The sequence below is a fragment of the Lactuca serriola genome, chromosome 5 (genome assembly GCF_051521515.1).
Source record: "Lactuca serriola cultivar US96UC23 chromosome 5, Lser_US96UC23_V15, whole genome shotgun sequence".
Classification (NCBI taxonomy): domain Eukaryota; kingdom Viridiplantae; phylum Streptophyta; class Magnoliopsida; order Asterales; family Asteraceae; genus Lactuca; species Lactuca serriola.
The window spans coordinates 236,750,000-236,772,095 of record NC_136412.1 but is presented as its reverse complement, the minus strand read 5'-3'; the positions used below and the strand labels follow the sequence as shown (position 1 = coordinate 236,772,095).

Here is a 22,096-nt window from a genome sequence, read left to right as displayed (position 1 = left end):
TATATTGTGTTTCCGGAGTTCAATAACGTCCAAATCTAAGGTTTCCATCCAAAAGAGAGTCCATAACTTGAGTTTGAATCATATAAGGCTCCAAAAGAGACATAACAAGCATAAAAGAGGGTTTAATGGAGGAATACACAAGGTGATAACTTTATTACCTGAATGAGAAACAGATGGAAGCTAACTCTTGGATCTCCTTTCTCTTCTGTGGACCTTATTTCCTTCCTTCTCTTTCAAAGCTTCCAAACTAGCACAAGCACACTCAAGCTCAACAATGGGGGCTAGGGTTTACAGGGGAAATGCTATAAAGGTGATGGAGGCTGGGGTGGGAGGCTATAATGACGTTTAAATAGGGTACAAACCCTTGAAATTAGGGCTTCATCCAGACAGGCAGACTCGCCGAGTCCCATCATATGGACTCGCCGAGTAGCCAACTTAAATCGCGTGATCATCCCGATTCTAGTCGACGAGTCGGGCTACAGACTCGTCGAATACCCCTTAAGAAATGAAGATACTTTAATTAAATTACATACCAAAAATGGGGCGCTACACATTCACTAGACTAATGTTAGCAAATTAACACTTAAGGAATTGTTCCTTGGAAAACATGTGATCAATGTACTCATCAGGTGTTTCTGGATATAGTTGATGGTTGCAATGGCATGAACACATGGGACCCCAGCCAGATCCCATAACCTGCATGTACAATTCCTTCCATCTAAATCCACCATGTAGCTATCACATCTTCTCCTTGCTTCAAACACATGTTGTTGACTATGAATTACTAACCAAAAGCTACATCCACAAGTTACATGTTAAAGTTTTACCTAATGAAATTAAAAGAAAAGTTATAAGTTAAAGGTCTACCTAATGAAATTAAAAGAAAAGTTACATGTTAAAGTTTTACCTAATGAAATTAAAACAAAAAGTTACATGTTAAAGTGATACCTCATGTTCTTCCCAAAAAGCTTCATCTTCTATAACATTGTTGGACATATACGGGTATTCCATTTAGTATATCCTTATTTCTTCAAGCATTGTGATCAATGGTTTTTTCCTAGCATCCACAATGATGGAGTTGAAGCACTATGATATACCATTCTCCACCACCTCACATGCATACCCTGTACTCATGTAAGCTCTACACCATGTTTGGGGTTCTTTGGACATGAGATGCTCATATGCACCAGGATTGAGCTTTTTAATTGTGTCCATATGTCTCTTGAAATCACCTTCCACACAGCTCATAGTTGCAGCCCAAAACAACTTCTTCAACTCCACCCCAGTGTAAGCTTTTCTAAAATTTGCATATATGTGTCGGGCACATTGCCTGTGCTCCACATGTGGCAATATATCTTTAACAGATTGCAACAAACCATATACAAAAACCAACATACATGTAAGTATTTATAAGTAATTTGAAAAGGATTAATATGTTATAAAGAAACTTACTTTATGTTGATCTGATATAACTACCAAGCCCCTTCCATCAATAAGGTCTCGATCACCACTGAGTAGCTCAAGGAACCAAGTCCAGTTGGACTTATTTTCCACATCAACAACAGCCCAGGCAATTGGATAAACCTGGTTGTTGGCATCTCTACCAATGGTTGTTAGCAGTTCACCCTTCACTTGCCCCTTTAGAAAGCACCTATCAAGCCCAGTTACTCTCTTACACCCTCTTCTCCAGCTATCACTTAGTGCTTTGAAACAAATGTAAAACCTGTGAAAATAATTCTTTCCATCTGGATTGGTTGTTACACCAACTTGACATTTGGACCTCGGGTTTGACCTTAACAATTCATGGGCATAATCCCATATCTTTGCATAATGCTCATTGAGTTTACCTTCTATTAATTTTTTGGCCCATTTCCTTGCCCTTCTAACTTGTCCTATAGATACCATACACCTATACCTTTGTCTGATGTCATCAATCATTTCCTAAGGTTTCATCTTTGGCTTATTTGCAATTTCAGTCACATAATGTCTTCCAATCCATTCAGGGGACACAATGGATCCAAACTTAAACTGCCTAGAACATTTATGGTCACCATTCATAACTTTGATTTGAAAAGATCTTTCTTTGTACATCCATGCAGCATAAATTCTGAATGGGCATTTATTCTCTTCCTTCCTATTGCCACATCTAGCTACAATTCTTTTACTATCACATTTTTCAAAGTATATTATATAGCCATGTGACACTGCATAATTGGTGACACAAAACTTTAGTTGGGCAAGGGATTCAAAGATGTCACCAAGCTTTGGTACCATCTTGTCCCACTTGATGGTTGGGTCATGAATTCTATAGTTGTTTTTCAATACCTCCTGTTCATCTTCATCACTCTGCCAATCAGTAACATGGTACACTTGTGCTCTGATTTCATCTGTCATACTAGAATTTCGTAGGTTTTCATCACTTAATAGAACATTTAGGAAGGTATCCTTACATTTATCGAGTGAGGACACAAATTCTTCCTCTGGTTCGTGGTCCATGTAAATGCCATGGAGTTCAAAATCCATTTCACTCAAGCTAGCAAATGGCTTATGTATGCCAACAAAGGGGTCAGTGTACCCTTTGTCTGATGAAGCCATTACACCCTCCTGCATCAACACACTAAGTTTAGGAACACATTTCAAGAAAATGTTGAATGTAAACGTAATTTTAGTCAACCTGTAAAAACCTTACCTTTCAAAGAAACTTTTACCCTAATCGTCTCCAAGATAACCTTTTTTTTTCTCTGTGTATACAGTCGATGAAATGGGAAAAGGTGAAGAGTGATCGGGTTATAGAGGGATATGAGATGCGACAGTGTAACGTATGTAACGGAATTGGAGTTTTTTTTTTGTCAAACGACGTTAATGAGCCTTCCACCTAAGCAAGTAGTAACCGGTTGATTAAAGGGAAACCGACTACTTGGCAAAAACGACACATTAAATGCAAGTTTAAGGCAAAAACGGACCTAAATTTGAACTTTGGGCAAATCCATCAATTTTGTGAAAATTTGAGGGTTTTTATACCATTAGCCCTTGTTTTTTAGTTGTTTTTTTTTTCCTGATGGTTTTATAATTTTTAAATAATAACATGTTCCACATCAAATATTTATCTATTAGTGACCTTCAAGTGTTGGGGAGTTGAAATTGTATTCTAGTAGTATGTTTGTCGAAAGAATCTTACTACTTAATGCGTAGTAAAACGTTTTAAATGTAAATATGTAAATGACTAAATAATTCTTTTGCTTAGTTATACATTTATAGCATACGTCGCTAAGATATTCATTTTTAAAATTATGCTTTGTAATCTAGTAACAGACTAAAAATATATTCCCTCCGTCCCAATATTATTGTCCACAGACAAAAAATACACAGATTAAGAAAAACATTAATTACCATTAACTTTATATAATAAAATGACAGTTTTGTCCTTACTTTGCATTTAATATTACATTAAATGTTTAGTTGGTTAAATAATAACGGAGATAGTACTTTTTACACGTAACATAAAAGTTGTCTTTAATTTTAGTTTGACTTTGTAAATTGATTTATGATGACAAATAGGTAGAAGCTCCTAATTAACGAATGTGTCAACACAATCAATGTTATTTTTAAGTATGTATTTTACATTTTAAATTTCATTTCAAATGTGTGTAAGTAAATTCTCTAAGGGATGACAGATAACGTGTTTTTAAGCTGGACAGAATGGGAGCGGGAAAGAGGGTGAGGGAAGCTTCCCTCACTCTTGAACACCACTCATTGGGTAAGGGAAACATGTAGCAGGAAAGAGGTGGGGGGAGGGAGTGCTGCACTCTCTCTCTTCATGCTATTGGACATGTTTTTTTATTTTTTTGTTTATCCTTTTTAATATTTATAAATTATATATCTATAAAAAAATATAAAAAAAATATTAAAATTCATGGTTTTTAATTTCCTACATAATGAGGATAATATATGTATGAAATATATTTTTAAAAAAAATATAAAAAATTAGTGAGGGAAGCTTCCCACTCATTACTTGGGTTTTAGGTGATGAAAAGAAAAGCGAATGAAAGAATGGTGTGACCCACAAAAACTGAGGGAAACATCCCTCCCATACCCTCGAATCTTAGTGTCTTTAAGTTGAATAAAACATAAGGATAATTTTGGAAATTATAAAAGGAAATTTTAGATTTGTTCCCCTTTTAAGATTTTGTAAGTTGTTTTGTTGTTATTTTGACCTGGCTTTTTTCTTTTAGCCGTGTAATATCTGTCGGTTACAAAAAAAATTGTAAATTTTATTAACAAATTTAATTATATACGTATATATTGTAGTTATCTTCTAGAAAATGAAAGAAATTGTGTCAATGGCGAGATGCACGTAATAATGTCTACAACCACCCTAATCTAACCCAGCCGGTCTACATTTCGTCTCTACCAGGTAGCTAACAATCCCGATATTGAAAATTACACACCCTATTGATTGTTGCGACTTTTTAATTTATTACATTTCCTGTGAGACAATATTTAGATCGGATAAAAGTATATATTACATGTACATTTCTTCAAATAAATAATCAAGTACAATTACTTGAAATTCTATCAACTAATAATCATGTATTTTATGTGAAAGCAAAATTGAAATTGCAGAATTTCGTACACAAGAGTGCAAAACTGCAAATGCATGGATTATGCATCCGATGACCCAACTTGCACCAATGTCAGGGCGACGCGTACAACCAGTTCTCTTGCTCGTTTCTGTAAATAAATCCAGCAACAGCACCATTGCATAAGTATCGACACGTTGTTGACTTTGTCAAATGCATTAGTTAACAACTTTTACTTGGTACTTGTAGTCCTAGAATTTACTTCCATTTGTCCATGTTTTCTGATTTTTAATTATTTATTTGCAGCGTACTTTGCATTCAGGGATATACAAATGAAAATAGCTACAAGTTCTATATTTCTTCTTCTTGTTTCTTAGAAGGTTAGCAGTCTTGAGCAGACTTCAATTGTTGTGATGCTATCATTCCCTACCTCATCATGACTCCCAGACGGTGGTGACTTGTATTTCAACTGACAAAGAGCAAAGAAAGGGAGTGATTTTCGTCCCAGTTTTTTATCAGCTATGAACGGGAGGATCATTTAAATTGGTCGGTGACTCCGCTTTTAATATTTCCGACAGAAAAAAAAATATTAGTTATAGTATTATTATTACTAATAATAATAATAATAATAATAATAATAATAATAACTAGGTGGGAAACCCCGCTCGGCGAGTTTCGGAACAAACAAATTTACTGAACACATATGGGTCGGATAATTTTTGTTGATGTTTGGCGGGTCACGAAAGTAGGATGCTGTAATGTCATTCAAATACAAATCAACCGGATAGATTGAAAACAATATAATGTCTTAATGTAATAAATTAAAGTAAACAAATAAATTAGTGTACGTTACTATTTTTTGCATTAACGTTTTTGGTTGATATTGAATAAAGCGACCTGAAGAAAAAAAAAACCATATTTAGTATTATTATCGTATTAACATTTTTTTGGATGCAACTGTGCATACTAAAAAGCTTACAATATCTACCATAATCCATCAGAATATGTTATTTGAATGAGTCATAAAATAATAAGCTTTATCTTAAACTATCAACAACTCTAATAAAAAAATTGCTTTACATACGCTTTGAGAGAGTATAGTTGCTCAATTAACCAAGTAACATAGTTGTAACGAAGAACTTGAAATTCGCAAATGAAGCAACACAAAGTACAGAAATCTAGAACCAATCAGCTTCTTTTCAACAACATAACCACCATCAATTCTACAAAGTAACCTTTATACGGACTTCTTTTCACATTCCTACACACAAAACAGATATAAAACCCCAAGTCGAAAAGCCCACAGTCATAATCATCATTCTATTACCCTCTGAGAAAAAATAATTAAACATACAAAATTTGTAATTTATGAAGACTTTAACAACTCCAATACACAAAAACCTAAATAATGAAACAAATCTACAAAAGAATTTATCTGAAAACAAAATAACCGAGATGAAATCAATCAGAAAATAAAGTAATTGAATAAAAGATGAAAAAAAAAAATTAAACAAAAAAATCTGACCTGTTGCATTTCAATTCGTGGTTTTGCATGATTTATGCTGACATAATTTTCTTATAGTTAAGTATAAGCGTGCAAGATGAAAACTCATAGTTATATAATCATCTTTATGTCTAACTTGCATTCTATAAGCCGTGTTTCCATGTGTATCACCATTATGGGTTAAAATCTGATAAGAATTGTTTACCATTGAGGAGATATTTAAATTGGAAGTAGATTCTCTAAGCTATGTTTCCAGCTCTTCAAATGCACCCCTATAAACCAAGAATAAACGCTTTAGTTTAATCCCATTATATGAAACCTTCAGAGACTTGTTAGGCGACAAACCACTTTTTTTTTAAATGGAAAATGTGTCAGCATGCAGACACGGAGAGGTCTCCTCATAATTCCAAATAAACGTACATTTTGAGTAGAGTAGACGGAATTAAGAAAAGTAATATCTTATAACATATATATTTAGAGTGATGAGTAATCAACAATGAATATGTTACCCGTGACATGTCAAAACAGCAAAAAAAGAATAAAAAAAAATTAAATTGCAATATCGATGCTGTAAAAAAACTTGAATATTTGTGCTATCAAAAACAACATAAAACAGCAGCAAATACATGCTGTCAAAAATAGCATAAAAAAATTAATAATGCCAAAACAATAAATAAGCAGTTTTAAATATATACCTTATGTTGTAATGCATTGCAAGTTTGTACCTTCATTCCCAATCATCTTTGATCTCTTTTATAATCACTTAAAAGCATCTTTGATGTCTTTTACAAATGCTATAGTTTCCTATTTCTATAATCAATGGAGAAAAAGTTAATAATGCAAGATTATAAGTTTAAACTAATAAAAGATGAACTAAAGTGCCTTCATCAATTTCTTGTATCCGGACCCCCTATTTTTTGTATTTGTGTTCCGCCCTGACCAGCAATACATCCACCTTGGTTGTCGCTTCTTTAGCATTCGATTCATTTTGAGAGACATCATAGCAGTAGCCTAAAAAACAAAAATCAATTTACAAATAGACATGGTTTACCTTCCGAAGTGAAAGTCTGGAAGATAAATTCAGGAAATCTGGAGGAGGAAATCTAATATCAAGATATCTCTACAAATTAAAAAAAAACAACAAAAAAGAAAGTCAAAAAATGGCATATATTTACACCAGCAAAATCAACCAAATGAATTATAATTTCTTTAATTCAAGTGAAAGATTAATTTTACAAAAAAGAACCAACTACATAACACTAACACCATAAAACATACCTATTATTTCTTATGACTTTTCAAAGAATTTTGGATCTTAGAGATCACATTTTCATCAAATAATGCATATTCTTTCTCGATCTCAATCTATGCTGTCTCACCAAGTGGATTGAGTGTATGTTGAGAATTCAATTGTAGCCATGGAAGTTGTGATCACATTTCTTGCAGTTTTTCAAAATAATTAAAGATCAGTCAAAGTTCATTCAAAGAATCAAGTTTATTCATGGAAGAGTTTAAAATTGCATATCGTTTATGAAGAGCTTGAATATGAATACATACCTACACATATTATCATACACACAGAGTGATTAGAGCACATACATATATGTAGATAAAAAAGAATTAAGACATAAATCCTATAGTTTGCAATAACATATAGTAAATAGTTCGAAATAAAGAAGAAATATATTTGACTATATAAATCTCTGACACACAAATGTTGATTACCAAGTATTAAATATGTCAATAACGTTGACTCACCTACAAGAAAGGCGTCCCCTCAATGATCGATTAGTAAATATATATATCGATAAAAAATTTTGCTTTGTATATATTTAAAACTTTTTAGGTCAATACAGAAAAGAACACAAACACCGATGAACAAATTAACATTCACATATGATATGGATTTGAATCCTGCTAACTCCCTTGATGTCTAAACCAATCTTAGCATCACATTCCTATCTAATTTCCTAAACAATTTAATCATATTGACCAAGAAAATAGTTTAAACAAATTACCGATACTTTTAAACAAACATATGGCTGATACTTTCATTATCTAAGGTTTCAATCTTTCAGTTTGCATCAAATTATAATGCTCACAATTATCATTAGAGCCGGAAAAGGAAATGCCAAACAAACATACTAAGATGAAATGAAAATTAAAATCAATATAAACGAACAGTCTACATTTGTAAACAAAAGGTATTTAATTTCAGCAAGGTTATAAACACACAAAAAATTAAAAAATGTTTTTTTTTGTTATTTGGTTTAGACATATATTCAAACAGGTGGTGGGCATAGATACGAAGACACATAGAAACGAAATTAACATGTAATCGGAACTAAAATGCACTGTGAAATGAAATTAAGATGCAGACTTACAGTCTTCAGTTGTATTAGATACAATAAATCGATGGAAAACTTGAAAATCAATAGAAACCATAGAACACATACTGAAATCAGATATTGATGGTGACATGAGAGAGAAATCAGAAATTCGAAATCCATAGCAACCAGTCTGAATCGATTGTGCGTTGGAACCCTCAGTGGAGCGATGGTGGTGGTGAAAGTCGATGGAGCGATGATGGTGGTGAGATCTGGTAACTTACCCTCAAATACAACAAATTAGAGAACCGATTTAGGGTTTGATGGCTTGGATGAAGGAGTAGCGGTGGTACTGTGGTGACCTTCTGAAGCAGATCAGTCCTGGTAGTGGAAGTATCAAGTCACCGACAGTACCAATCTGTGAATGGGTTATAGAGACGATGAAGAAATTGAAGGAACGGAGGCGTACAACAATACCCCCAAAAAATTAACGAAACACACCTGTGGTGGTAGTGGTAAAATCCATAGGGTAAGCTGGCCGATGGAGGTGTCAAAGGCGCATGATGATGCCTCCTTCTTTCAAAACCGACATGCATGAAGAGTGAAGCTGGTTGTCTGGTGGTAGCCGATCCGGCTAGGGATGAGCATAGGAATCGGGTACGTGTTTTTGGAACCGGAACTGCCTTGGAACTGCCGGTTTTGGAACGGGGACCGCCTTAAGCGGTTCCGGTTCCGGTTCTCGTTTTTTCGGAACCACTACCCGCTGGGTACCCACCGGAACCGGTATATATATATATATATATATATATATATATATATATATATATAATTTCATATAAATGTGTGTTACTTAGACCGGTTCAGAATATATTGGTCCGATTTTGTCTGTCTTTGGTCCGAATTGATTTGATTTGGATCGAACTAAATTGCGATTTTGTCGAAAAAAGTTAACAAAATTAATGCAATCGAGTTACCCACTCCCGGAACCGGAACCGCCGGTTCTGGGACTGGTTCCAAACATTTAAGAACTGCCTAGAGCGGTTCCGGTTCCGGTTCTCGCCAAATGAGGCGGGTACCCGCTTATGCTCATCCCTAGATACGGCAATGCGTACCTTAGCGGGAGGTGATGGAGACGATCGAAGGAGATATCCGCTGCTATACCAACAGGTGGTGACGAAGAAGAAAGGGATAGGCGGTGGAGACGATCGACACGTTGTTGACTTTGTCAAATGCATTAGTTAACAACTTTTACTTGGTACTTGTAGTCCTAGAATTTACTTCCATTTGTCCATGTTTTCCGGTTTTTAATTTATTTATTTGCAGCGTACTTTGCATTCAGGGATATACAAACGAAAATAGCTACAAGTTCTATATTTCTTCTTCTTGTTTCTTAGAAGGTTAGTCGTCTTGAACAAACTTTTATCGTTGTGATGCTATCATTCCCTACCTCATCATGACTCTAGGACGGTGGTGACTTGTATTTCAACTGACAGAGAGCAAAGAAAGGGAGTGATTTTCGTCCAAGTTTTTTATCAGCTGTGACCGGGAGGTTCATTTAAATTGGCCGTGCTAGTGACTCCGTGAGCCATCGGTATTCCGTCGGTGTTTTTAATATGACAGAAAAAAAAAGAAAATATTAGTTATAATATTATTACTAATAATAATAATAACAATAATAATAGTAATAATAATAATAATAATAATTACTGATACAAACGTGTGTATATGTGTATTTTGGTTATTATTAAGTTATTACTTATACAAATGGTCCAGCTATTTGGACAATTTTTATATTCTTAAAGGACCCATAATAAAAGTCCTATTTTCTTAGGGGACCCCCTCATTAATGATTTTTTATGTATAAATTTTCGTGTATTTATAATATCAATAACTTGTATGATTACTAAAAGCTATTTTTTTTTTTTGGGAAACTCGTACCTATTATTTAATTTTTATCAACTTATAGGGGACCCCTCATTCTTCCCACTCATTTGCCGCCACCGTTGAACAACCCCAACTGTCGACTCACCACCTTTCTTTTCCTCATTCTCTCTTTATTTTTCCGACAGCTTCTAGCGGTGGGAAGAATGTGATTTTTTGGTGTGTGTAGATTTTCATTTTAAATTGGTGTATGCTTTTATACATACATGAAACAATGGTCGTTGTAGATATATGTACCGTCACTACATTTTCTATTAATAATACTTAGTTTTCATTTAAATATATAGTATCATTTTATTTTTACATTGTCTATTAATAATACTTAGTTTTCATTTAAATATTTAATATCATTTTATTTTTATTTCTTGGTTTATAAAGATATTAAAATATAGAAAATATTAAAATATATAGAAAATGTTGACAACGTATTATTATTTGATTATAAAAGAATCTCTATTCCTAATAATTGCCTCCCCTAAATGCCACATTTCATATTTCTACATCCTTTCTTTGCCACGTGGCATTCTTCTAAACGCTCACCAAATGATTTTCCCGCCCATGTAGAACCTTATCAATTATCAATTTAAATCATTTATATTTTCTAATCGGTAACTTAATCCCAAGTTTTTTGGGATATCAATTGCTCCAACAAATCTACTTCTAAATTTGAAACGGATTGCTATTTTTTTCTATTTTGCCATTGATCTTTGTGGCTTTCGTTTATTTTAGGGCTTGATTCACTACCTCACTTATGGATTTGTAAGGTAAACTCCGATCTACAAATATTTTCTTGAAAATTAGGAATTATGTGTTAGGTCAAATTCCATTTGACCTTGGTTTTGTAATTTTTCAATGGAGTTCTATAAGGTACATCTCGACTTTATTATTAATTTTCCCTGTAACTTCTTTGAGAGTGGAAGAGGTTTAAGTAAGTATAATTCCTTGCTTTTTGTGAAAGAGGTCGTCTAATTCCTACATATACACGCTCTCTTGTGTTAAAGTAAGTCCGCTTCATTGATTTTTTGATTAATCTATATACATATGTGTATATGTGTGTTTGTAAGATTATGTGTACGTATTGTCCTGTTATGCTTTGTAACTAATTTGGATGAATAAAATCAAATGGATTTGATCTGAATAGTGTTGTTTATTTTTTATGTTTATGTTACCATGTTTCTTTTTTAAATCTTTTGTATTTTGTATGTCTCCAAGGTTGAAAGTTGTCCAATATGACCTTTGGTGGTTTGGCATGGTTTAGGATTTCTTATTGAAGTATAGAGCCTTTCTTTTCTGTCACTTTGAGTCCTTGACATCTCAACATTAGGATGTGGAGAGATGTTGAGCAATCTCAAATATCATACCAATGTCATTATATCACTATTTCATTCATGGGGAACTCTGTGTGTTAGTTCTAGACGCCTCAATTGCCTAAGGTACTTATTTGCTTTCTGTCTTTCAAGATTTGTTACAACTTTTTTCACATAATTAGTGTTTCCAGTTTGCAGTGGGTATGCCAATCATATTCATGAACCTATGGCTATATTTAGAGAGTTAAGTCCAAAAGATGTACTATCTCTACAAAAAAGAGCAAGTAAGAATTCTATAACTCAAGCAAACTACATATAGTTTTATGGAGCCGAGGTATATGGAATTATGTTCCCAATCAGTGGTCCCAGTGGCTACCCAAGAATGCTCTATATTTGTGTCAATATATCATTTCTAATAACAAGGAACTGTTATTAAAGAGGTTATAATCTTTTTCTCTGCCATGCTTCTATAGAAACATACTTGCATGGGCTAAATATTAGCACAAACAAAGAATTTGTATTCATGTTTCATTATAAACTATCCAATTTGATATTAATACAAATGATGTCGTTTACCATCTTTTAATAAATCAAAGTGGATGATAGAAAATTCTTTTAAATTGATACAACATTGATTAAGGGCAGATTATTTTAAAAATTAGGTTGTTGTTGCTATAAAATGAGGGTTGTTTCTTTTAAACTGATATCGTATTAGTTGATGGGTTGTTTCTTTTACAAGTAGGTTTCTATTTAATCAAACTGGATGAGGGGCTGTTTGTTTAAAAGTAGGTTGCTATTTTATGCATTTAACTTTTTGGTGCTATAAAGTATGTTGCTAATTAAGCTAAGAAATGAAGGTTGCTCTTTTATGTATTTAACCTTCTGTTTGTGCTTTATAGTTTATTCAAAGTTATTTTTGTTACAAAATTACCCTTGTGGTCATTTTACTATTCCATGGAGAAGTCCGAAAGGTAAATATTATTATTCTTTTGTCATGAAAATGTCAATGTTTGTTGTATTTTTTTAATTAAATGTGTTAACTTTTAATAATTCACTCAACTCATATTCTTAAGTAAAAATGTTTAATTCTCTGTTGAGTTTCTTTTTTATTTTCTGAAATTTCATAAAGTTATAGTTCCAATTTAGTCTGAACAAGATACACCGTGGATTTATGCTCAATTCACTCAATTGTTAGGTGCTGTTTGTTTTTTCGAAGTGAATCTGTCTGAAGTCTGCGGACCACCTCTGCAGACCTCTGCAGCAGAAGAGGTAGAGCAAAGTGCTGCAGACTGTAATGAGAAGCATGTTTGTTTTCTTAACGTCTGCAGACTGCTGCAGATATTAAAAATTTAAAATAAAGTAATTTAATAAACCGAAAATAGTTTGTTAATACCAAAAATTTAATAATTGTAGTCTTAAAACATTGAAATAAAATTCAAACAACGAAATTAGTCTTACAATAACATTTTTAAATAAAATTCATACAACCAAACTTTAATAAGTTTCATTCCATATTTTGCATCAATTGTTCGGCAATTTCATCCCGTAACTGACTCATATATTCACGGTCCGCAGCAGTACCATGTGTTGGAATCTCATCTTCATCATTATCAACGACCGCATTGTTATTCCGAACCGAGACATTTGGTTCATCATATCGTGCAAAAAACTCATCACGTAGTCCCTCTCTTCTTATAAAATTATGAAGCGCAAAACATGCTAGAGTAATGTTTCGTTGTGTAACCAACGAGAATGGTGCCATCCTCTTCAGTATAGGGAATCGTGCTTTCAAGACACCAAAAGCACGTTCAATGACATTCCGAAGTTTTGCGTGTCCATGGTTAAATTTTTCTTTATTCGTTAATGCACGTCTTCGACGGAAATCTCCAAGCCAATACCTAACATTACGGTACGGTGCCATAAAACCTCGAATGTTTGCATAGGCGGCATCACATAGATAATATTTATCTGTAAAAAAAAGTCATTTATTTTCAAATAAAGATAAAACTATTTAAATAACCATAAATTTACCTGGAGGTGGAAGCGGGAATGGTGCATGTGGATTTGCTAATGCTTCTGATAAAATTCTAGAATCGTGTGCTATCCCTTCCCAACCGGCAACAACAAACGTAAACATCATGTTAAAGTCACATATTGCCAATACGTTTTGGTAACAATCGCCTTTTCCCCTACTTCTATATAAATCCTGTTTGTTTGCAGGGACAACAACATGTATCAAAGTGCCATCAAGTGCACCAACTGCTCCCTTGAACACCCGTCGTAGCCTCCTATTATGTCCCGGAATGTTTGGATTCGGATTAAAAGATGTTGGTACTATAATGTCATGTGCGAAAAGCAACATTTTGGCCAACACTTCATGAAAAAACTTATGAATTGTTTGCTTTGAGTGTTGAAATCTCCGCTTGATAATCACATAACGTTGGTTATGACCGATCATCATCAAAAACATAGCCATCTTCTCCTCAACCGACACATGTTTGTTATCCTTTAACGCGTAGTTTACTCTAAAATGAGCACATAGTCGGACAAATGATTCACGAGACATGCGTAACACTTCAAGACATTGTAGAGGATTACGGTGAAGTAACTCTAACGTAAATTCATGTCCTGTCATTTCCGAATCGTTGTCCCGCACTCGTTTGACACCCCTCTTCCAAAAGTAGCGGACATACAAGTACATAAGAATTATGAGTAGTATCTTTTTGTCGTGATCCATTACAAACCTATTAATAAAGAAAACATATAATAACATAAGATAATAATATAACATAAGATAATAACATAAATCTCAAGTACCAAAAAAATATAACATAAATTTCAAGTACCAAAAAACATATCATAAATCCCAAGTAGCAAATAACCAAATAACATTCAAGTACCAAATAACAAAATAACATTCAAGTACCAAAACATATCATAAATCCCAAGTAGCAAATAACCAAATAACATATAAACTTAACGAACAATCTTTCCATCCTTTAAAACTCCTAAACTTGTAGCTGTCATCTCGATCCATCCTCTTAATATTTGTGGATCATTAGGCAAATTTACCCACATCTCTCTAATATTCATGGTCCCTCCAAAAATGTGATACGCAGCAAATCGTATAGGGTCTATTGGGTCTAACTCGAGCAACTCAAGCTTCTCTAAACACTGGGGAATTGTTGGCCCTTGAGTCAAATGGCGTAGAGCTTTTTGCATCTCCAGTGCTAAATCATCAGCAGTAATAGAAGCTTTAGGCGAGGCACAAGAAGGTGGATCAGGTGAGGCACTGGGAGCTCGAGGTCTAGGAGTTGAAGGTTTAGCCCTTTTGTTGGGGTTACCAGAAGGTGAAGCAACATAAGGTGAATCAGCAGAAGGTGAAGCAGCAGAAGGTGGAGTCTGAGTAAAATGTTCACTTGTATGATTGGAAAAAAAATCATCTTCATCTATGTTAATGGAAGGCGCGTCCAAAAGCTGTAATGGTGCGCCATGGAAAGAAGATGATCCCGATGGTGTTTGGGATGTGGCATAGCTGAGATTACCAGATGCACTGCTTCCATCAAAGAGTTCTGCACAAAGCTCTGGAAACAATAATGGGACGGTTTTCAAAGAAGCAGCTTTCGGATGTCCCTAAACGCAATCAATGTAACAAAAGTAATATAAGAATAAATATGTGTGTGTGTGTGTGTATATATATATATATATATATATATATATATATATATATATATATATATATGTATATATGTATATATGTATACCTTTTTAAAGTCCTCCCACTCCTCATTTGTTAAGTTAAAAGTATTTGTTTGTGGGTTGTAAAGGTTTCCAGTTTTGTTTTTTAAGTATAACCATCCTGTGTATTTGGCTTTAAGGTTATCGTAGGCGTTTTTTAATTGTCGTTGATTCAAATCCACGCCATACTTTTCCTTAATAGTTGTTCCTAACTTGTGCCATGATTGTTTGTGCAAACTCAAACCTTTTCTACCCACGGTTTGCACTTCTTCAATACAAGTTTGCAATAAGCATTTTGTTTGCTCATTGGTCCATGTATGTTTATCTCCCATTGCTAATAACAAAAAAAAAATATAGAATACATACTTTAGCTACAAAGATTAATCATATTCCAACATAATCAACAAATAAGTTTAGGATATTCAACAACAATACATCATGAATGAACAAAAAAAAAACAATTAAGCAAAGATTATGATTTTGAAACCGAGGGCATGCAAGAAATCAGAAAATTGGTCCTCAAATGCAAAGAATCGGTACTCAAATGCATAAGAAATCACAGAATTTGTACTCAATTTCATACAATCGTTAGTCAAATCAATAAGAAATAAAAAAAAAATAAAAAAAAATAAATAAAAAATAAAATAAAATAAAATAACTGATCTAGAAACCGAGGGCATGCAAGAAATTTATAATTTATAATATAATCATATATTTGCAATATTGTAAAGCCACGTGCTTTCTTTTCCTTTTTGCTTTTGTTCATGCATGTGTTTGTTTGTGATTTCATTCTTATGATAAACTCTACTGAAGTTCTGTTTCATATGAGGCTTTATTAGACTGAAGACCTCATTGCTGGAATTTGAGATTCCATTCCCACTTAACATTCCTATGTTTGATTCATTCCAAAAGATTACAATCAACATACTCTTTTCCTACTTTTATGCATACTTTATACAATGGTATTGGAATTTGAGATTCCATTCCCACTTAACATTCCTATGTTTGATTCATTCAAAGAATCGGTACTCAAATGTATAAGAAATCACATAATTTGTACTCAATTTCATTGAATCGGTGCTCAAAGAAATCAGAAAAAAAAAAAAAAAAATTACCTGTGAAGATCGAGGGCAGCAGCAAGCGGCGGAGGCTGGCAGCGGAGGCTGGACGTTGCAGACGGACGTTGCAGAGGGGACCGACGAAGGCGACCGGCGATGGCTGGCAGCGGAGGCTGGAGTCGTCGGACCGAGAAGAAGAACGGGAAAGAAATCACAGAAGCCGAGAAGAAGAACGGGAAAGAAAAGGCAGCGACGCTTTTTTTTTTGTTTAGGGCATAGAGTGATTTTTTAGATGAGGTTAGAAGTAGTTAGAAGAGGTAAGCCCACTGCTGTGTGGGGAAGAGGACGGGAAGAGGTTTTTAAGCCCGAAGTCTGCAGAAAAACAAACTGCTGCGAACCTAAAAGTGCTGCGCGTGTGCTGCGCCACGCAGCACTAAGAGGTTAGAAGAATTTTTTTTTAAAAAACAAACACAACCTTAGACTTCTTAACGCCCTGTGTGCGCCAACAACAAATGAGCAAACATACTTAGAAACTTTATAACTAAATAAGTTTAAAATTTTAAAATCCCTTCTGATCAAGTGGGATATCTTATAATGTGAACTATGGTGCGATTTAGTGGAAAATTTGTTTGTCCAAAAGGAAAAAAAAACAATTATAGTAAAATAAGGTTGAATTATAACATGTTAAAAACTTTTGAAAATGTTTATGGAATGAAAAGAAAAGGAAATATACTGGTTATATTCATAGATTAAAAATACGTTTACACATTGTAAAATATATCATAAATTGAGAAATACATCCAAATCTTGTAATTATATCTTTTTACTTTAATGTTTTTAACTTCTTTTAAAATCTTTTTAAGGAGATGACCTTTTTTTTAAAAGAAAATTCACTATTAGCAATAGGACACACTAGGAAATTGATAGTCATTTAAAAAAGTGGTAAGTTTGTTTAATAAGTCATCCATTCCATGATTTTTATATGAATCCATCTATTTTCATTATTTTTATATATATCCAATAATTTTATTAAAGCGATAATTTATTTTTGAAGAGTAAAAAATTTAAAAGATTTTTGAATACAAATATATTTTTAATGAGCTTTATACAATCTGATTTTACACATGACCTGAGTAAAACTAATAATTTTATATCCAAATCATAGACTTACAAGTACAACTTCTTATATTATGTATAAAGACATGTTTAGAAATTTATGATAAATGGTATGGTTTTTTTCCTTATAACATATTTTTATGAGTTATTGATAACACATATGTATTTATCATCTTGATTTGTAATTTATTTTACACTAAACAATGTTATTTTCACGATTGATTGTTTTTGTGTTTTTCAGTCTATTAAATTTTATATTACATTATATAACATGATCATTTTATCATAACTCTAAACTTAAAAAACACTGTTTATATTTTCATACCATTTTTCATATTAATTTAAAATAACGAGGATACAGTTACGAACAAAATATAAAACAGTATATAAAAATAACTTTTTGTAAATCTTTGATTATTGACTATAATTTGTAAAATTTGTATGTTATTATACTTTTTCAAACCGTGTAGCACACGGGTTATAACTTAGTAAAATATATAATAAATTATAAGTTGATAGTAATTAAATGATAGGTGCTAGTTTTTAAGAAAAAATAGCTTTTAGTAATCAAAGAAGCTATTGATATTATAAATACACGGAAATTTATACCTAAAAAATCATTAATGAGGAGGTCCCCTATGAAAATCTAGGATCCAATTAGTAGGACCCTTAACAACTTCTAAGTCATAATCTGAAATATAGGGTACATGTTTATATTTTTACTCAAAGACCGATTCCATCAAATAAATGATAGGATTGGGTTTAGAACAACATGACCATGTTAAAAGAGGTTAGAAAACAAAACCTTATCCATCTATTTGATCTAAAACTGAATTTGGGTTTCTATCCTATTTTCAAACTCAAAATTGGAGATGATTTAATGAATAATTATATATTTCAAGCTGTAGATTACTTCAAGTGATGCTTCAAATGATGATTCTTTGATTGAGTCCAACTCTAAATGAGGAAATCTCATGAAATTGCCATATTTCTTCTCTTTAGCTTCCCAATCATGACCTGCCGATGAAATCAGGGGAAGAGTCGCATCTTATATTCGATTTTTCGATCTCCTCATAGTTTGTCTAATTTAACCCATGACAACTACTAGCATCTTATAACTAGGAAGGTTGTCACCTTTGGTCCTTCCTCATCCAATCTATGAATTTTGTGGTCCAATTTTATTTAAGTGAGTCAAACCCTATTTAATGTTTTAACCCTAAAACTCAAGTTGTTATAATTTAAACATTGAATATTTCTAACTGCTCTTTAAAACAATTATTATTATTTGTTTTAGTTATTCTCATTATTCTAACTAGAGTATTTGCTTATTTGTTGATTTTAATTTTAAATATTTTTTAATTAAAAAAATTAAATTTACTCAAAAGCTTTTGCCCTAAAAACGGAATGTTACAATTATCTACCCGGTTAAGATATTTCGTCCTCAAAATAACTATGAAAAGTAGAAACCTGTAATTCCTCAAATCTAACCATTCATAACTTTTTAATATTCTTCAATTCCAAAATATTTCTCTGTGGGATCAATAATCGCACTTGTCGACTATGTTTACAGTCAACACTCCTCATGTGTTACATGACATATCCACCTTTTTTAATGATATAAGGGAAACAATATTCTAACAAAAAATATTAAATACATCTTATGTTATGTGAAAGTTATAATAGAAAATGGTATTAAGATATTCATATTATAATTAGAGATATTGACATAAAAGTCCTTGAGTTGTCAAGTTTTTACGGTTTGTATTTGTGATGACTTTTTGTCCATTTATGTCCTTACGATTTCCTTTTTTTTTCTTTTTTTTTCTTTTTTTTTTCTTTTTATCTTTTACCTATATGGTCTGTTACCATAAAATATATTTTGCAATAAAAAAAAATCCTTAGGTTTACAAATATTTTGCAAAAATACATATAATCCTTAAGTTTACAAACCTTTTGCAAAAAACCTTTAAGTTTACAGATCTTTTGCAAAAAATCCCTTAATTCCTATAATATGAAAAAACACATAATTAGGGTAAAACCTTAAAAGATTTTTAAACTTAAGGCTTTTGGCAAAATTATTTTATTTCATAGTATCTTGAAAAGAATAGAAAAATAGAAAAAACTTGAAACGCTTAAGTATATTAACAAAAATAAATTGTCACAAGGACAAAATTTGACAAACTTACGGAATTTCATATCAAAATTCATTATATATATATATATATATATATATATATATATATATATATATATATATATATATAAAAGTTCAAATAAAAAAAAGTAAAATAGTGTGAGAACGTAAAAACATTATGTTTATATTATTATTCTGTAATGAATGTTGTATATGTGTATTGTTGAAGTAATTCTAGTATGAATATTAACATTTGATTATTCATATATTCAATAGAATATTATTATTCTACTATACATTTATGTATATACATTTTTATAGTAAATTCTAATTTTAGATTTAACCCATGACTATTCATTTATTCATTGCTGAATAATGACATAAAGTTGTGGATTCATAATTCATTGCACAATAATAACATAAAAATTGTATTTTTACGTTCTCACACTATTTACTGTTTTTATTTGAACCATCCCCTATATATATATATATATATATATATATATATATATATATATATATATATATATATATATAAGTCATCCAAATTAATATGGTAATAATATGACCTCTATATTTAACCATATTTGTTTTCAAACTTCCTAAATTTTCAATTTCTTCTACTCAATTGTCTTCAAACACATTCATTTTAAATTCTCCAATTCTTTAAATTCTACTTAATTGTATGATTAATTGCAAAGTTTTGTACATATAAGAACATTATCTTTGATGCTTGGTATAACATCTGGATTTTCTTAATAAAATTTTAACTTAATACTAAAAGCTTTTTATTCAATTTCATCGAATAAAACCATTTGTTTCATAATATCTATGAGAGTATCAAGGTAGTAAATAAAAAGTGCGGAAGTCTCAAAACATATCCAAGGATGTCATGCAATCATATTATCCCTTTTCTCTTTTTACTAGAAAAAACCGAAACATTTAAACTTAAAACTATAAAGCTTAGTGAGTTCCATAAAATACCTCATATAACACATAATAGTGGACCTAAACCTAGGGTCCAAATCAGCGGGTCCAACGCAACAAAGCATGTAAATGGGCCCAACCCTAGGGTCCAACCTAACGAAGCTTGTAAATGGACCCATCCCTAGGGTCCAACCCAACGAAACATGTAAACATATAGGCAACAAGAAAGACCTACCAGTCAAGCGTACGATGTCATAAGTAATACGGTGAGAAGAGTTACTAAATCAAAGAGTTGAATCTAACTACTCCACGTCGTAATGAATCAACTACACAAACTGCTTAATCATTCGTATGTTACAACTTAGTCTATTAATCAAAATCTACCATTTGACCAAAAGTTCAATGGTCAAAAAGTGAAAAATCAACAAAAGTAAATAGTCATCATGCCATGACCAGCTTCGGATCACACCATGATCACTAAACGAAAAAAAGGTCATGAAAGCCCCTAGGGTCGTGTCGTGACCCCATGTCAGTTGCGCTGTAATTTCCGGCTTAATAGCCTTCTTCAATAAGGACTTGATCTTTTAATTCCACCACCCTAATTCTCATATATTACTCTTCTAAGTGACTTAATGGATAAAGTTTCCAACTTTATCAATTCTCATTCCTAAATCTCTTCAAAATTCTAACCCTAACTTTAAGATGATCATAACTCATGCATTGCTTAAGGGGAATGCATGCATACTAATTTTTTTCCCATCAATAATCAAGTCCATAAGTCATAAAATCCAAGCATAAAGTTCTGAAGTTCTCCAAACACCAAAGAAATGGACTAAAAAGGACCAAAATGGTATAATAAATAGATCTAATAAACTGAAGATCAAGATTGAGACATTCTACTCAGAAAGGTCCAGAAATATGAATGTGAAGTTGGATCTAAGCTTGAAACAAGGCTCCTTAGTACCACCATGCCTTTCCTTCAACTTTAAGCTTCACAAATCACAAAGGGGACTTCAAGATCATAAGAAAGACAGGCTAGGGTGGCAAGGGGTGCTCTCTGATGATAGACACTAGTGAAATGACGAAACACTGGGATTAATGCCCTTAAATATGGCCGAAATCTCGATATCTAGGGGTTGGCCGAACAGAGCCATCGTGCTGCAAATTTCATTAAATGTAGCGCCGCTACACTCTAAAACTCGTGCCGATACCAGCTAACCTCCCCGAAACATAAATAAACTTGAATCAATTAATTGAAAATACTAACCCGGAAAATAGATGTTATAATTCTCCGCACTTGAATCAGATTTCATCCTCGAAATTCGTCTCGACTAAGATGCAGAAGACCACCCCAATGCAAACCCTAAGGACATCACCAATCACTAGTTATTCGATGCGTTAAACAAAAAGGGCTTCCCGAGACCACTCGGAACTTGGACAACATTGTTAATAAAAACCCATCCA

At 32.6% G+C, this 22,096-nt stretch overlaps 3 protein-coding genes and 1 long non-coding RNA gene across 6 annotated transcripts; 1 reads left to right on the top strand and 3 right to left on the bottom strand.

Annotated features, from left to right (window-relative positions):
- Window positions 1–855: 855 nt before the first annotated feature.
- Window positions 856–1,938, bottom strand: LOC145050285 (uncharacterized). The gene is made up of 4 exons (XM_078998561.1): window positions 1,453–1,938; window positions 1,098–1,335; window positions 949–977; window positions 856–867 (listed from the first exon to the last, which is right to left on the bottom strand). Exons 1-4 carry the CDS (start codon window positions 1,936–1,938, stop codon window positions 856–858), a joined length of 765 nt encoding a protein of 254 aa, XP_078854687.1.
- Window positions 1,939–4,525: 2,587 nt separating this feature from the next.
- On the top strand, window positions 4,526–5,444 carry LOC145051498 (uncharacterized). 3 transcript variants are annotated; one of them, XR_013683657.1, is made up of 2 exons: window positions 4,526–4,766; window positions 4,887–5,444. It is a non-coding gene; the product is annotated as an uncharacterized LOC145051498 (long non-coding RNA). The 3 variants fall into 3 exon arrangements; XR_013683655.1 differs by having other exon boundaries at window positions 4,526–4,801; XR_013683656.1 differs by having other exon boundaries at window positions 4,526–4,819.
- Window positions 5,445–13,163: 7,719 nt separating this feature from the next.
- On the bottom strand, window positions 13,164–14,294 carry LOC145050283 (uncharacterized). Its single transcript, XM_078998560.1, has 2 exons — window positions 13,691–14,294; window positions 13,164–13,627 (listed from the first exon to the last, which is right to left on the bottom strand). The coding sequence occupies exons 1-2, from the start codon at window positions 14,292–14,294 to the stop codon at window positions 13,164–13,166; spliced, it is 1,068 nt and encodes a 355-aa protein (XP_078854686.1).
- Window positions 14,295–14,525: 231 nt separating this feature from the next.
- LOC145051497 (uncharacterized) lies at window positions 14,526–16,915 on the bottom strand. Its single transcript, XM_078999451.1, has 3 exons — window positions 16,513–16,915; window positions 15,424–15,731; window positions 14,526–15,292 (listed from the first exon to the last, which is right to left on the bottom strand). The coding sequence occupies exons 2-3, from the start codon at window positions 15,727–15,729 to the stop codon at window positions 14,636–14,638; spliced, it is 963 nt and encodes a 320-aa protein (XP_078855577.1). The 5' UTR covers window positions 15,730–15,731; window positions 16,513–16,915; the 3' UTR covers window positions 14,526–14,635.
- Window positions 16,916–22,096: the final 5,181 nt, after the last annotated feature.

Bases quoted from the DNA above. Each gene is read 5' to 3' on its own strand.
- LOC145050283 (XM_078998560.1), bottom strand. From the start codon at position 14,294: ATGACAGGACATGAATTTACGTTAGAGTTACTTCACCGTAATCCTCTA. The intron at 13,628-13,690 runs GTAAATTTATGG...TTTTTTTTACAG, and splicing joins ATTCCCGCTTCCACCTCCAG to ATAAATATTATCTATGTGAT.
- LOC145050285 (XM_078998561.1), bottom strand. From the start codon at position 1,938: ATGATTGATGACATCAGACAAAGGTATAGGTGTATGGTATCTATAGGA. The intron at 1,336-1,452 runs GTAAGTTTCTTT...CCACATGTGGAG, and splicing joins TTATATCAGATCAACATAAA to CACAGGCAATGTGCCCGACA. The intron at 978-1,097 runs GTATATCATAGT...ACAATGTTATAG, and splicing joins ATGTGAGGTGGTGGAGAATG to AAGATGAAGCTTTTTGGGAA.
- LOC145051497 (XM_078999451.1), bottom strand. From the start codon at position 15,729: ATGGGAGATAAACATACATGGACCAATGAGCAAACAAAATGCTTATTG. The intron at 15,293-15,423 runs GTATACATATAT...GATTGCGTTTAG, and splicing joins AGTGGGAGGACTTTAAAAAG to GGACATCCGAAAGCTGCTTC.